Source organism: Leptodactylus fuscus, chromosome 11 (assembly GCF_031893055.1).
Source record: "Leptodactylus fuscus isolate aLepFus1 chromosome 11, aLepFus1.hap2, whole genome shotgun sequence".
In the NCBI taxonomy this organism is placed as follows: domain Eukaryota; kingdom Metazoa; phylum Chordata; class Amphibia; order Anura; family Leptodactylidae; genus Leptodactylus; species Leptodactylus fuscus.
The window spans coordinates 58,941,994-58,958,706 of NC_134275.1; the positions used below are offsets into that span (position 1 = coordinate 58,941,994).

Here is a 16,713-nt window from a genome sequence, read left to right on the forward strand (position 1 = left end):
ACCTTGTTGAATCTATGCCACGAAGAATTGAGGCAGTTCTGAAGGCAAAAGGGGGTCCAACCCGTTACTAGCATGGTGTACCTAATAAAGTGGCCGGTGAGTGTATATAGTGCCGACCTATAGCCATACACTGCCAACATATAGCCACATAGTGCCTACCTATAGACATACATTGGTCATATATAGATACATAGTGCCCACCTATAGCCATACATTATCCGCATATAGATGCATAGTGGCCACCTATAGCCATTCACTGCCCACATATGTCTACATTGTGCCCACCTATAGCATTCATCTATGTGACCTTCTTTGATCTAGAGCGCCCCCTCCACACATATGGACAGAGTGAACACTGACGATTCGGACATTTTACAATATTTTATTAGAAACATTTTAGGAATCTTGAGCTTCAGGGGTCCCCAGCAGGAATATCTGGGGGTCCTTGCTCTCCCACCACACGGGGTGTCACGTTTGACTCATGGGGGAGGGGCTCCCTCATTGTAGCACACAGCATCAGACCACGTTATGGGGGCTGCGGCTTTATGTCCATCTGTACCCTACAGAGTCTTCTGTCTGTCCCTCCGCTCACTTCTCCACCTGCAGGCTGCGGCTGATACAGTGAAACAGAAGCCCAGAGAGGAGCACCAGGGGGGCCCCTGCCAGTGCAAACATAAAGGACCACCCATAGTAGACATGAAGGTGGGCATCAGGCGGACACTGCTGACTTCTCTCCAATAAGATGTATTTCTCCAGATCAGCAGCAAACTCCTTCCACAGGGCGAAGAGGGCAATGAGGAGGGCGAGCAGCACCCCTGCAAGAGAAGAGCCATCAGACAACAGCTGCGGTGCATTGTGGGAGATGTAGTTATCCGTATGCATTAATGTCAGGATTAGGGTTGAGCTGATCTTGACTTTTCAGGATGGATTTTAAAATCCGATTTCCGATCATTTTTCATTCGAACCCGATCTCGATCCCAATTCCGATCACAATGCAAGTCAATGGGATTTTTTTTATTAATCGGAGATCGGATTTTAAAAGCAATCCTATTCACTATACAGCATGGAATCTAACAATTGTTAGAATCCACACTGTGTAGTGAATCACTAAGTAGCCAGAGGAGTTTCCACTTACTTGCAGAGATGGCTGCTCCGCTGCTTCTCATTCTTCTTCGCCTCGCCGCGTGGAGCGGCAGCAAGGCGAAGAAGAACACCGGAGCAGCCATCTCTGGAGGTAAGTAGCTACTAGAGATGTTATGTTAGTTTAGTCTCCCATTAGAATGAATGGAGGCAACCGGCGCGCAGGGGGTTAAGGCTGTGTGCCGGCTGCTTCCATTCATTCCTATGGAACCGCAGCGGAGCCTTCACACTGAGTATACACTATATACTCAGTGTGAAGGCTAAGCCGATCTCGATCCCACCTAAAAAGATCGTGTTTGGAATTCTGATCGCAAAATTTTCTCGATCGCCGATTGGAATCTGATTTTTTCCGAACACAATCGCTCAACCCTAGTCAGGATATATACAAGCGCATGCTACAGCTACTGCTGCCTGTTATTAGCCATTCTGAGAGGGGGAAGGAGTGTCGTGGAGCCTACTGCATTCAGTATCAAATGTGGGCCCCTCGATAAAATGTGTCATGGCCCCCTCTTACCATCTGCTATCTAGAATACTGGTGTCTTATTATTTTGTAGAAAGATCTATGGGTCCCTGAAGATCCGGGGCCCAGTAGCGCTTGCTGTCTCGGCAGCCCCTATAGCTACGTTGCTGTATAGAATGTCTTACTCCAGTCACATCCAGAGCTGCATAGACACATTGGGACAGATTTATTAAAATGGTCTAAAAGCCAACTGTCTTATTTGCCCATAGCAACCAATCACAAGGCAGCTTACATTGTTCAGGAGCAAAATACAAAAATTAAACTGTGCTATGATTGGTTGCCATGGGCTGTGATTGGTTGCTATGGGCATGGAGTTTCACTACATTTAATATAATTTACGCCAATTTACAACATGAACGCCAGGTCAAGGGGATATAAAGAATGGCATTCAATACGCCAGTCTTCATATATATATGCCCCATCATGTGTTTATACTGTAAAACAGTGTGAATATCTGCCGTGTAGGGATTGTTATCTCATTGTGAATGCAGTTTTGGATGTAACTAGAGTATAAGACATCTACAGCACATAACTATAAAATATAATGCACAAGATTCTATTCATTTCACTTCTGGTTTTATCCAAACTTGTTGGACCCGAAACCAATCAGGGTTCCTGAGCCAAAATGAATCTTAGGGGTTTCGCCTATTTTTAACAGAGCGTTGTCTAGACTGAATAGAGTTATATATAGATATTATTTATGTAAAGTGACGGTATCCTCCTGTACACATGGTATTAATGGTGGGCACAGCTCACAGAGCATTGTCTAGAGTGGTTACAGTTATATATGGACATTATCCCATACACTTGGGGCCATGATATTTTATGGGCGGGTTGTAGTTTGCCATGGGCTTATTCTAGGGGAGATTGATCAGTTTTGTTCCTTCCCCGCAGAAATGAAATATGGCTCCTGTACTACCTGACATGGCCTCTTACCGGCAGTGATCAGGAATCCGCCTCCCACTCTATACATCTGGGCCGCCGCAAAGGGAACTGCGCAGACCACAATGAGCCCCCCAACCACACTGGCGGCAACAGCGAGGATGATGAACGCCGTCCAGAAGCCTCTGTATACTGCAAGGGAAACAGACAGGGCTATAAATGACTGCAAACGACTCAGGTATCTGTGACACAGAACCACACACTGTACGCCATACATTGCAAGTAACTAATACCACACATACATGCGCCCCCAGCAGGAATCCCAGCACTTACAATGTTTGGCCTGGCATCAGTGAGGTTATTATTGGATTGTTATGTTGTGCTGAATGTACTTGGGCAAACAAATTATTAAGACTATCTGCTGGTCGCTCCCTTTGCAATTGCTGATCAATGACGCCGCAGATGTGCACGATGCTAGACAAGTCCAGATACAATGCAGGTCAGGGTAGTGTGTTTAGGTCACACAAGCTGCTCATAATAACATGAGGAACATGCAATCCGATGTTGTCCTGTTTAAAAACAGCCCCTGGGGCACTTTGGACAAATGGCTGCACCACTGGTTCCAAGACCAAATATATGTAACACTGACATGTTAGTGTATCTGAAATATAGTTTAGAGGGGTCCAACTACCATGCATTATACCACTCCACACCATAATCCTAGGAGTAGGTCTAGTGTGACATTCCCTTGGGATGGTCTCTTTAGGACATTGCCCACATGGTCTCCAGACCAATCTGTCACTATCATTGTGTCCGAGACAAAAGTACGACTCATAAATGAAGAATATAGGCCTCCATTACAGGACTCATTACTGAAAAGCATAGACCTCCATTCCCGGACTCCTCACTGAAAAACATAGACCTCCATTCCAGGACTCATCACCCTAAGAGGATAGACCTCCATTCCAGGACTCATCACTGTAGAGGATAGACCTCCATTCTAGGACTATTCACTGTACTGTAGAGGAAAGACCTCCATTCCAAGACTCATCACTGAAGAGGATAGACCTCCATTCCAGGACTCATTGTTGAAGAGGATAGACCTTCATTCCAGGAATACTCACTGAAGAGGATAGACCTCCATTCCAAGACCCATCACTGAAGAGGATAGACCTCCATTCTAAGGCTCCTCACTGAAAAGTATAGACCTCCACTATAATTAGACTCATCACTGTGGAGGATAGACCTCCATTCCAAGACTCATCACTGTAGAAGATAGACCTCCATTCCAGGACTCCTCACTGAAAAGCATAGACCTCCATTCCAGCCTCCATTCCAGCCTCCATTGCCATCTTGCTGTGCCTTTGAGAGCAGTGGTGTGAGGTCAATGGATCCCCTGTAACTGGGTGTCTGGCCCAAGATTGTGCAAACACCTTCTGATGGCTTGTGTCCACATTGTTTTCCACCCTAGGCTTGGGTTCTGACGTCCAATTTGACTTACACTACAGAAAGGATCACTATGGGCTATTCATGCAATCAAATGATCTGTCTGTGCAGAGTTGTATATCACCAGCTACAAATATTACACACTGCACATACTGCATATACTGAATACATAGGATATACTACATATATAGCACCAGCTGTACATATTACATAAATTGCAAAACTGCACTAGTTATGAATAGTACACACACTGCGTATACACGGTGATCTATAGCAGCATTGTCCCATTTCATATATGTATCACATCGCACATCTAGTTGTTTACCTACAAAGACAACTTATTTGCCACCCAGTTCCATGAATGGCAAATGTTTATTTATTGTCACCTAGACTTCCCTATGGATGGTCATATAGTGTGTACTGGAGTTGAATCCTCATCAATATCCAGAGGATGATATCACTCCCCCATCCCCTGTGATAACGAATATAAGCACCAAGGTCCCCAGTGACTATTGGGGGATCTCATACATCTGCAGTAAAATAATTACTGCCATGTCCTGCACTTAATTGGCTCATTAGGAAATGAATGAGCGAAGAAAAATCATTTATTCCCTAGGAGAAGATGAGGGGTCAGGGAGTCAGTAATGCAGCAGACAGCGGCAGGGAACGGGAGCAAAAGATGATAAGAAATTCAGAGAGTTCTCTGGCATCCAGCAATTGGCTGGGATCACTGGGTGCAGTCAGCTGGGATGAAGGAAAGGTGTAAAATTAAAGGGGAACTCCACCCAGATAGAACTACATAGACCAGTTGTACAGAAAGAGAGACAATCAATGACGCTTGTACAGAAGTCACAGGGATATATAAGAGGGTTCTGTCTTTTGTGGAAATGTTTACTATATGGAAAGTGTACATACTGTAATGTCTAAGGCTTTTGCATCATCCTGCAACTTTGTCCAGATATTCTATTTTTACTAAATTATTCACTTTTTTTTAAATGTAGGTTGTGAGCCCACATAGAGCTCACAATGTACATTTGTTCCCTATCAGTATGTCTTTTTTTTTGGAATATGGGATGGAAATTCATGCAAACATGGGGAGAACATACAATCTCCTTGCTGATGGTTTTTTGCCCTTGGTGGGATTTGAACACCAGGACCTCAGCGCTGCAGGGCTGCAGTGCTAACCACTGAGCCACCGTGTAGCCCCTTTAAATTATTCACTTGTCTCAGTAACAGAGAAATACAATTAGGAACATTAGGGCAACTTACCAGCTGTGGGGTCATACGATGGGTGCGGCACCGGTCCTGATGCTATAGGCATGGGGAAAAGGTAGCCTTGGATGCAGTGTTTGGGGTGCGCTTGACTGGCTGAAGAGACAAGAATAGAAAAATGTTATATCAGATCATTGCTGAGACAGACAATGAAGGGAATCCTACAGCTGAGGACAGAGAATAATCCCACATTCACATGAGCGAGACTTGGTTCATGTGTTGCCTGTATTTATGGACTGAAACAGTATGAGAGAGGAACTCCTAGCAGTATAGTTATCTATGATAGTAGGAGTCGCTGACCGCCAGTGATATATACTGTCCTGTACTATAATCACTGCAGGACAGTATACAGGGAGAGGACTCCTAGCAGTATAGTTATCTATGATAGTAGGAGTCACTGACCGCCAGTGATATATACTGTCCTGTACTATAATCACTGCAGGACAGTATACAGGGAGAGGACTCCTAGCAGTATAGTTATCTATGATAGTAGGAGTCTCTGACTGTCAGTGATATATACTGTCCTGTACTATAATCACTGCAGGACAGTATACAGGGAGAAGACTCCTAGCAGTATAGTTATCTATGATAGTAGAAGTCACTGACCGCCAGTGATATATACTGTCCTGTACTATAATCACTGCAGGACAGTATACAGGGAGAGGACTCCTAGCAGTAGTTATCTATGATAGTAGGAGTCACTGACCGCCAGTGATATATACTGTCCTGTACTATAATCACTGCAGGACAGTATACAGGGAGAGGACTCCTAGCAGTATAGTTATCTATGATAGTAGGAGTCGCTGACTGTCAGTGATATATACTGTCCTGTACTATAATCACTGCAGGACAGTATACAGGGAGAGGACTCCTAGCAGTATAGTTATCTATGATAGTAGAAGTCTCTGACCGCCAGTGATATATACTGTCCTGTACTATAATCACTGCAGGACAGTATACAGGGAGAGGACTCCTAGCAGTATAGTTATCTATGATAGTAGGAGTCTCTGACTGTCAGTGATATATACTGTCCTGTACTATAATCACTGCAGGACAGTATACAGGGAGAAGACTCCTAGCAGTATAGTTATCTATGATAGTAGAAGTCACTGACCGCCAGTGATATATACTGTCCTGTACTATAATCACTGCAGGACAGTATACAGGGAGAGGACTCCTAGCAGTAGTTATCTATGATAGTAGGAGTCACTGACCGCCAGTGATATATACTGTCCTGTACTATAATCACTGCAGGACAGTATACAGGGAGAGGACTCCTAGCAGTAGTTATCTATGATAGTAGGAGTCGCTGACCGCCAGTGATATATACTGTCCTGTACTATAATCACTGCAGGACAGTATACAGGGAGAGGACTCCTAGCAGTATAGTTATCTATGATAGTAGGAGTCGCTGACTGTCAGTGATATATACTGTCCTGTACTATAATCACTGCAGGACAGTATACAGGGAGAGGACTCCTAGCAGTATAGTTATCTATGATAGTAGAAGTCTCTGACCGCCAGTGATATATACTGTCCTGTACTATAATCACTGCAGGACAGTATACAGGGAGAGGACTCCTAGCAGTATAGTTATCTATGATAGTAGGAGTCTCTGACCGCCAGTGATATATACTGTCCTGTACTATAATCACTGCAGGACTGTATGTCGCTGGGACTCATTATAGCTAATAATACCTCTAGAAGTCTTTCTCCCAGCATACTGTCCAGACCCTTAAATCTGGCCAACACACGGACTGAGTTTCATGGCTTAAATTTGGTCATGGGAATGCATGACCCTCTAGAATGACTCCCATCGCAGGCCTCATGTACACAACTGTGTGTTCTTGCAGTGTGCTAGCTGTACTGTATATTTACTAAAAATTTCTGAAAACAGCACGGCATAATTATTAACACAACAGACATCCAAGATATCATTAGTAATTAATTATACACCATGTATATAGTAAATAATACTCTACACACCAGGGATATAATAAATACTGTAGACACCAGGGATATAATACAATAGATATTAGAGATATAATAATTATTATTATTAATACACTAAACATCAGGAGTATAATTAATAATTAACTTAAAACACTAGACACAAAAGTATATAATCCAGGGATATAATTACTAATACAATAGACACCAGGAATATAATCATTAATACAATAGGCACCAGAGATATAATCATTAATACAATAGGCACCAGAGATATACCGTACTCATTAATACAATAGACACCATGGATATAACTACTAATACACTGGACACCAGGAGTGTAATTATTAATATACCAGACACCAATTCTACTAAATATAAGGGATGTTATTATTTAATTATTAACCCATTGGTCACAGATAAATAATTATTAACCCTCTACACACCAGGTTATATCATTATTGCTACACTAAAGGATGTCTGACCTCAGTGAAGTCAATAGCTGCTGTTATTTTGCACCCTGGGCCATCTAGACCATTATTTTACCCAATGGGCCAGAATTACTATTGTTGTTACAAGTAGACACTGGTGTAAACATGGGGCATATTTAGCACTTTTTGTCGCATTTTTATCACATCTTGTTTAGACTAAAATTTTATTTTTGATTTGCTAGAAATGTGGGTGAATGTGGCATTCTCAGAAAAAAGGGTGTGGCTTAAATGGGCCATCATCAGCCAAAAATGCTCGAAAATTGTAGCTCAAACTAAGAAGACTACACATCTGTGTATTTTCACTACCAAAAGGAGCCTGCACACGGAGTTACGCTCCGCTCATTCTGAACGACTTTTATGTTCACTGTAAAAACCATACATGAATAGTCAATGGGATTTCTGAGACGTCATACTATTGGCTGATGCTGGGGGTAAGAGGTGAGCACTGGTGACAAGATCCATATAGGACAGAACTTTACTTACTGAACCAGAAGTTCCAGATGGTCTCCTGGAAATCTTCCCCATTGAACCAGCATCTCCAGAAAAAACCCTCATGGTGAAAATATAGGGGTGGGGCGAGTGTAGGGGGAACGTCTGTGCTGTTCTGGGATCAGAGATGAGAAGACAGTCAGGTTACACTCAGGATGGCGACATCATCCTCATCAATATTATCATCATCATCATCATCATCATCAACATTCTTATTACAGATTTTGCATTCACATTTCATAAATGAATGCCGTACTATACGTTATCCGCTGTGTGTATTATGCCGTGTGTTTGTTGCTTGTTAGTTGTGTATACAATGTTATATATTATACATTGAGTTTTATACATTATGTTACATGTTGTTATATATTATGTTGTGTGTAGTATACTGTATGCTGATTGTTGTATATAGAGAAGTGTCAGTTGTCTTCCATACTATGTTGTTTATAAAATGCTATATGTTGTGTTATATACTATGTTGTGTATAATATGCTGTATGTTGTGTATATTATATGTTGTGTATAATATGCTATATGTTGTATGCTGTTTATAGATAACTGTTTATTGCATGTTTTGTTATGTGTTATGTTGTGTATAATATTCTGTATGATGTGTATATTATATGTTGGGTTTTGCACTGCTGTATTACATATTCTATATTGATCATTGTATACAGAGACATAACTTGAAGCTTCTGGGCCCCAAATTCCAAATCTGAATCGGTGATCTTTTTTTATAGAGCTAACGTCCATTACAAACAAATTTTTACATCCAATTTTAACATCCGTTTTTCCATTTCTGATCACCAAGTTTCTTCCATTTTACATCAGTTTTTAGTTTTTAGTGAAAAAAAAAAAGATGAATTTCATTGTTCTTTGTTTCTTGATCCAAAAGATTGAAATCAATGTACAGGCCTAAGACCTTATTCACACGACCGTGAAAGACTGCAGTGACATGCTCTATTGTTGTTCGTTTTGACTGGCGCATGGACCCAAATTTCAATCGATGTTAAATCCATCAAACACAGCGCTGTCATGTGAATAAGGCCTAATACTGGTGTCTTCTTGTTCTGTATAGAGGCCTTTGCCCCCCCAAGGCTCCAGGGTCTTGTGAGGATTGCCACCTCTGTACCCCTTCTTGTGTATTATAAAGTAGATTGTCTATGTTGTGTGCAACTCATTTGATATTATTTGTAGCTTTTATATGTTGTGTGTTATGTGTTGTATGTTCTGTGCTGTATATTGCAAGTAACTTATATGCTTTTGTATATTGTGTGCTGTACATAGAGATGAGCGAGTACTATTCGAAACTCCCGTTTCGAATAGTACTCACTCATCTCTATACATTATATATTGAATGATGTGTGTTATCTGTTTCTTGTTCTGTATTATATATTACATGATGTATGTTGCACGCTGTCTCTTGTGCTTTGTATTGTATATTATCAGTGGGATAACTAGGAATGGCGGAGCCCCGTGGCAAACTTTTGACATGCCCCCCCCCCCGACCGACACCCACGACCTCGACCGACACCCTCCTCCACATTTTTGCGCACTCTATTTTGCCCCTAGTGGCACCTGCACACAGTATTATGTCCCTTAGTGGCCCCTGCACACACTATTATGCCCCTTAGTGGCCCCTGCACACAGTACTATGTCCCATAGTCGCCCCTGCACACAGTATTATGCCTCATAGTGGCCCCTGCACACGATATTGTGTCCCTTAATGGCCCCTGCACACAGTATTATGTCCCATAGTGGCCCCTGCACACAGTATTATGCCCCATAGTGGCCCCTGCACACAGTATTATAGCCCATAGTGGCCCCTGCACACAGTATTATGTCCCTTAGTGGCCCCTGCACTCAGTATTATGCTCCACTGTGGACACCCATAAACAATTATTATACTCTGGGGTCTTTTCAGACCCCAGAGTATAATAACCGTAGACCCAGGGGGAATAAAAACATAAAAAAAACATTATTACTTACCTGTCCCCTGTCTCCGTTGCAGTCCTCCACTATCATCCTTCTTCAATGACGTTGGATGTCACATGACCCGGTACGCAGGCCGGGTTCATGTGACGTCAAAGAAGTCAGACAACTAGGCCTGAAGCCTGCCCGGATCGTGGAGAGGTAAGTAACAGTGTTTTTTATGTTCCTTACCTCTCTCCGGCCTCCAATCATTATACTCGGGGGTCTGCAAAGACCCCCAAGTATAATGATAGTCTTTGTGGGGCCCGCGGTGTCACTTACCGATCTCGGCCCAGCCAGGATCGGTAAGTAAATAGGGCCTATTAAGAAAAAAGAAAAATCTGCAGCGGTAGCGGCTGTCGCCGGGCCCCCTAATGTCCCGGGCCCTGTGGCAGTTGCTACCACCGCTACCACGGTAGTTACGCCACTGTATATTATATATTTTGTGCTATATATTGTATTGTATGTGTTGCCTGTAACATGTATGCTATATGCTGTGTGGTATCTGTTATATATTCTGTATTGTATATTATAATGTATGATATATATTACATTTTATCTGATATATTTCATATATTCTACATGACATATGTGTTTTTGTAGCTTACTGTTAATGTTATATTATATTGTACGTTGTATGTTTCAGGCCAGGGCCCTATGTGGTGGAAACACTTCCGCAAAATCCATGGGGTTATACAGTCACTAGCGAATCACATCCACACATTGCAAAAGAATATGCGACGGAAACATTGCAATTTACAATACCGTTTTGGAAATTGCAGCATGGCAATTATACCTATGGAAATGCCAGCAGTTTCCCTATAGGTATGATGGAAGCAGAAAATCTGCAGAAGAAACCTCTGCGGACTTTCTATGATGCGGGGAAAAAATGATGAGTTGCTGCCGTAGTTTTTCCCAACATCGCTTTTTTGATGCGGCCTATTAAGTTGGACCTTAGCCTCAGATTATGGTGTGTGCTGTGTATTTTATATTACACTAGCTGGTACCCGCGACTTCTTCTGCGGTGATTGTAGCAGTGGGTATATACAGGCGTGGGTAAGGTTTTCGTACTGTGTATAAGGTATGGGATATGAAATGTAAGTTTGTATCTTGTTTTTGCTGTAATTCAGAGAATACGTGAGACTTTTGTGTTGAAGTTACTTTGTATTAGAGCCGCTATATATACGGTGTTGTGAGAAACTTTACATAGTGACTTTGGGACAGAAGTATTTGAAGTTAACCCTTTCCCGCCGATGGCATTTTTTGATTTTCGTTTTTGACTCCCCTCCTTCTAAACCCCATAACTTTTTTATTTCTCCGCTCCCAGAGTCATATGAGGTCTTAATTTTTCCTGGGACAAATTTTTCTTCATGATGCCACCATTATTTATTCTATATCATGTACTGGGAAGCAGGGAAAAAAATCAGAATGGGGTGGATTTGAAGAAAAAATGCATTTCTGCGACTTTCTTACGGGCTTTGGTTTTACGGCGTTCACTGTGCAACCAAAATGACATGTCCCTTGTATTCTGTGCTTCGTTACGATTCCGGGGATACCAAATTTATATGGTTTTATTTACATTTTGACCCCTTAAAAAAAATCCAAAACTGTGTTAAAAAATTATTTTTTGAAAAGTCGCCATATTCCGACAGCCGTAACTTTTTTATACGTGCGTGTACGGGGTTGTATAGGGCGTCTTTTTTTACGGGAACGGGTGTACTTTGTAGTTCTACCATTTTTGGGAAATGTTATTGCTTTGATCACTTTTTATTCAAATTTTTAGCAGAATCAAAATAGTGAAAAAATGGCAGTTTGGCACTTTTGACCATTTTTCCCGCTACGGCGTTTACCGAACAGGAAAAATATTTTTATAACTTTGTAGAGCGGGCGATTTAGGACGCGCGGATACCTAACATGTATGTGTTTCACAGTTTTTAACTACTTTTATATGTGTTCTAGGGAAAGGGGGGTGATTTGAATTTTTAATCCTTTTTATTTATTTTTTTTATATTTTTTTAAACTTTTTTTTTGCATTTATTAGACCGCCTAGGGGTATTGACATGGGTGGGCGGTGTCACGGATTGTCAGAGTGGTGGGGGCAAACATGGCTGCTCCGGAGCGTTAAAGAGCGCCTCCTAGAGAATCATTAAGGTGAGGGGCAAAGTGGTAAAGTATATGTATATGTGATTGTGTGGGGTTAGGGGCGAGGCTGCAGAGGGCAATATGAATTTTGTGGCTTGCTATGGTCCAAAGTGTGTGAGATTGCAGAGATGGTGGTGTGAGTTTGGGTTTTGTGGGGGTCCTGTCACAAACGTATGTGCGCTATTGTGACGAAAAGTAGCCTATTGTTTAATCGAGAGTAATAACTATGTTTGTGGAAAATTTCAGCCAAATCGGTGGAGCGGTTTTTGCGTGATTGACCGCCAAACATCCGAACATCCAAAGCGTCCTGGGAAAAACATATGTGCGCTATTGTGACGAAAAGTAGCCTATTGCGCAATCGAGTGTAGGGACTATGTTTGTGGAAAATTTCAGCCAAATCGGTGGAGCGGTTTTTGCGTGATTGACCGCCAAACATCCGAACATCCAAAGGGTCCTGGGAAAAACGTATGTGCGCTATTGTGACGAAAAGAAGCCTATTGCGCAATCGAGTGTAGGGACTATGTTTATGGAAAATTTCAGCCAAATCGGGGTCCAAAGTGTGTGAGATTGCAGAGATAGTGGTGTGAGTTTGGGTTTTGTGGGGGTCCTGGGAAAAACGTATGTGCGCTATTGTGACAAAAAGTAGCCTATTGTTTAATCGGGTGTATTAACTACGTTTGTGGAAAATTTCAGCCAAATCGGAAGAGCGGTTTTTCCGTGATTGAGGAACAAACATCCGAACATGCAAACATCCAAACACACAAACCCACAAACTCACAAACTTTCACATTTATAATATTAATAGGATTGTACATTGTGTACTAAATTACATTGTAATGTGTGTTATATTTTAAATTATGTGTTGTGTATTTTATATTTCATTGTACTTCGTGTAGTATATATTACAATTGGGGTTGAGCCGATCTTGAGATTTCAGGATCGCTTTTAAAATCCGATTTCCAATCATTTTCCAGCTTATCCTGATCGTGAAATTTGCTTGATCACCGAACGGGATCCGATCTTTCCCCATCTCGATCGCTCAACCCTAATTGTATATTATATATACAGTTGGGTTAAGCTGATCTTGAGATTTCAAAATCCAGTTTTCGATAATTTTCCAGCCTATCCCGATCATGAAATTTTCTCGATCGCCGAACGGGATCCAGTCTTTCCCGATCCCGATCGCTCAACCCTAATTACAATGTATATTGTGTAGTTTATCTTACAATGTATATCGTGTAGTTTATATTATGTTGTGTATGGCTGCACATGTTTATATTACATTGCATGTTGTATATTTTAAATGACATTGTATGTTGTGTAAGATATATTAAATTAAGTAGTTTATATTAAGTTTTATGCTGTATATTCTATTTTGCAATGTATGTTGTATATTCTTGTGTTGTTGATATTAAATTGTATGATGGGCAATGCATATTGCAATGTATGTTGTGTATTCTGCATATTTTATATTACAGTGTATGTTGAGTCTTTCCTATATTTTGTATACCCGGTTGTAGCGGTGCCTGCTCTGATTTCATCCTCTGCTCATTCATCTGAATACACGGGCCACATTGTATGAAATCCCCGACAGCAACTGAAGGATTACTACATGAGTCGTAAAGACAACAACCCCGATTATGTTACCCCCACCTCTTCAGCTGTTTATACCCTGATGCCAACACTGGTCAGGGGGAAGGTCCTGCGTCTACAACTAGACTTCAGCCAGCTTAACAGCTTCAACAGTCCTTACTAGATGTAGAATACTTTTATATCAATTAACAGCTTTTTCAAGAGGAGCGTGGCTAAGTGGAGTGTGTAGTCATAGGGACGTGGCTGAGTGGAGTGTGTAGTCATAGGGGCGTGGTTAAGTTGAGTGTATATTCATAGGGTCGTGGCAAAGGGGAGAGCTAACTGTGACAAATTATTTAATAATGATATAAAGTAATCTGCGCATAAAGGGGCATACATATGTGTGGCCTTATGTGAATGTATTGCTTCTCCGTCCCTCTAGTACAATACTTTACAGCCTTTGTCTAGTCTGACATGGCGCTGTCTGCCCATCGCACACTACAATCTGCCTTCAGATACCTAGTAGCTATAACAAAGCAAACTAACATAAATTTGCTCTGTATAAATCTGACACCAGGGCGGTTCCAGCTCCAGAAGTAAAAAAATACAAGTGTATATCAATATCATTCACGATTAGAATTTGTATCGATCATTGTTACCTGCGCTAAAGATGAAAGTTCGCCATACTCGCCGCAGTTCTCTGTCGCCAGGAGCCAATAGTCTGTGGCAAAAGCAAAGAGGAACAAGAGGACCCCAACACCTCCGACCAAGCCAGCAACGAGAGAAGCAGCTCCAACCCTCATCCTGACCAACTCTGCTACAACTGTAAGAACAGCAGGGACAGAACAGCAGAGGGACACAGGGTGGAGGGGGTCAGGGCGTTGGTGGGACCCACGGTGGTTATTTTAGGATAGAACATCCCTTAATGACTGGTGTGAGTTTCACTGAGAAGATCCTATTTAAGGCTGATGACCTTCCACTACAAAATAGTTGTGGCCTGGAACAGACACATCACTGCACGCAGGACAAGGAGCCCCAAATACTCCAAACCGTAGGAGGGTAAACACTGCACAGAGCCAGAGAAGACCTGGTCAAGCATAAGAGGACGATAGAGGCAGAGACATGAGCACTGGAGACCAAAACATGGAAGCCAAGAGGAGAAAGAGATAATATAACTACTATCATCTCTCTCTATAGACAGAGACGCAAATCATCATCAGTTATACAACATTATCTACTATTTATTTCTAGAAACAACAGCATTCCTGTGCAAGTTACCTGTACTCCATATGTCCATAAAAAGTGGTGGAGCAGATACTACAAACAAGAATACATAGAAAATATCCTACAATCATACTAAAAGCTGTGTAAAATAACATATCTACTATAATTTTTTCTTCTTTGTACAAGGACTACTGTAATGTCGCCCCATGTACAATAACATAACTGCTATAATACTGCTTCTATGTACAAGACTCTAACTACTATAACACTGCTCCTATATATAAGACTATATAACTACTATAATACTGCTCCTATGTACAAGAATATAACTACTATAATACTGCTCCTATATACAAGAATCTAACTACTATAATACTGCTCCTATATACAAGAATCTAACTACTATAATACTGCTCCTATGTACAAGAATATAACTACTATAATACTACTCCTATGTATAAGAATATAACTACTATAACAGTGCTCCTATATATAGGAATATAACTATTATAATACTGCTCCTATGTACAAAAATAAAACTACTATAATACTGCTCCTATGTACAAGAATATAACTACTATAATACTGCTCCTATATACAAGAATATAACTACTATAACACTGCTCCTATGTACAAGAATATAACTACTGTAATACTGCTCCTATGTACAAGAATATAACTACTATAATACTACTCCTATGTACAAGAATATAACTACTATAATACTGCTTCTATGTACAAGAATATAACTACTATAATACTGCTCTTATGTACAAGAATATAACTACTATAATACTGCTCCTATGTACAAGAATATAACTACTATATTACTGCTCCTATGTACAAGAATATAACTACTATAATACTACTCCTATGTACAAGAATATAACTACTATAATACTGTTCCTATGTACAAGAATATAACTACTATAATACTACTCATATGTACAAGAATATAACTACTATAATACTGCTCCTATGTACAAGAATATAACTACTATAATACTGCTCCTATGTACAAGAATATAACTACTATAATACTGCTCCTATATACAAGAATATAACTACTATAATACTGCTCCTATGTACAAGAATATAACTACTATAACACTGCTCCTATATATAGGAATATAACTATTATAATACTGTTCCTATGTACAAGAATATAACTACTATAATACTGCTCCTATGTACAAGAATATAACTACTATAATACTGTTCCTATATGCAAGAATATAACTACTATAATACTGCTCCTATATACAAGAATATAACTACTATAATACTGCTCCTATGTACAAGAATATAACTACTATAACACTGCTCCTATATATAGGAATATAACTATTATAATACTGTTCCTATGTACAAGAATATAACTACTATAATACTGCTCCTAAGTACAAGAATATAACTACTATAATACTGTTCCTATGTACAAGAATATAACTACTATAATACTGCTCCTATATACAAGAATATAACTACTATAATACTGCTCCTATGTACAAGAATATAACTACTATAATACTACCTCCTATGTACAAGAATATAACTACTATAATACTACCTTCTATGTACAAGAATATAACTACTATAATACTGCTCCTATATG

At 40.5% G+C, this 16,713-nt stretch overlaps 1 protein-coding gene across 1 annotated transcript; it reads right to left on the reverse strand.

Annotated features, from left to right (window-relative positions):
- Nucleotides 1-366: 366 nt before the first annotated feature.
- LOC142185373 (transmembrane protein 182-like) lies at nucleotides 367-14,721 on the reverse strand. Its single transcript, XM_075260782.1, has 5 exons — nucleotides 14,534-14,721; nucleotides 8,185-8,305; nucleotides 5,258-5,356; nucleotides 2,597-2,734; nucleotides 367-815 (listed from the first exon to the last, which is right to left on the reverse strand). Exons 1-5 carry the CDS (start codon nucleotides 14,675-14,677, stop codon nucleotides 589-591), a joined length of 729 nt encoding a protein of 242 aa, XP_075116883.1. The 5' UTR covers nucleotides 14,678-14,721; the 3' UTR covers nucleotides 367-588.
- Between the last annotated feature and the right edge of the window lie 1,992 nt (nucleotides 14,722-16,713).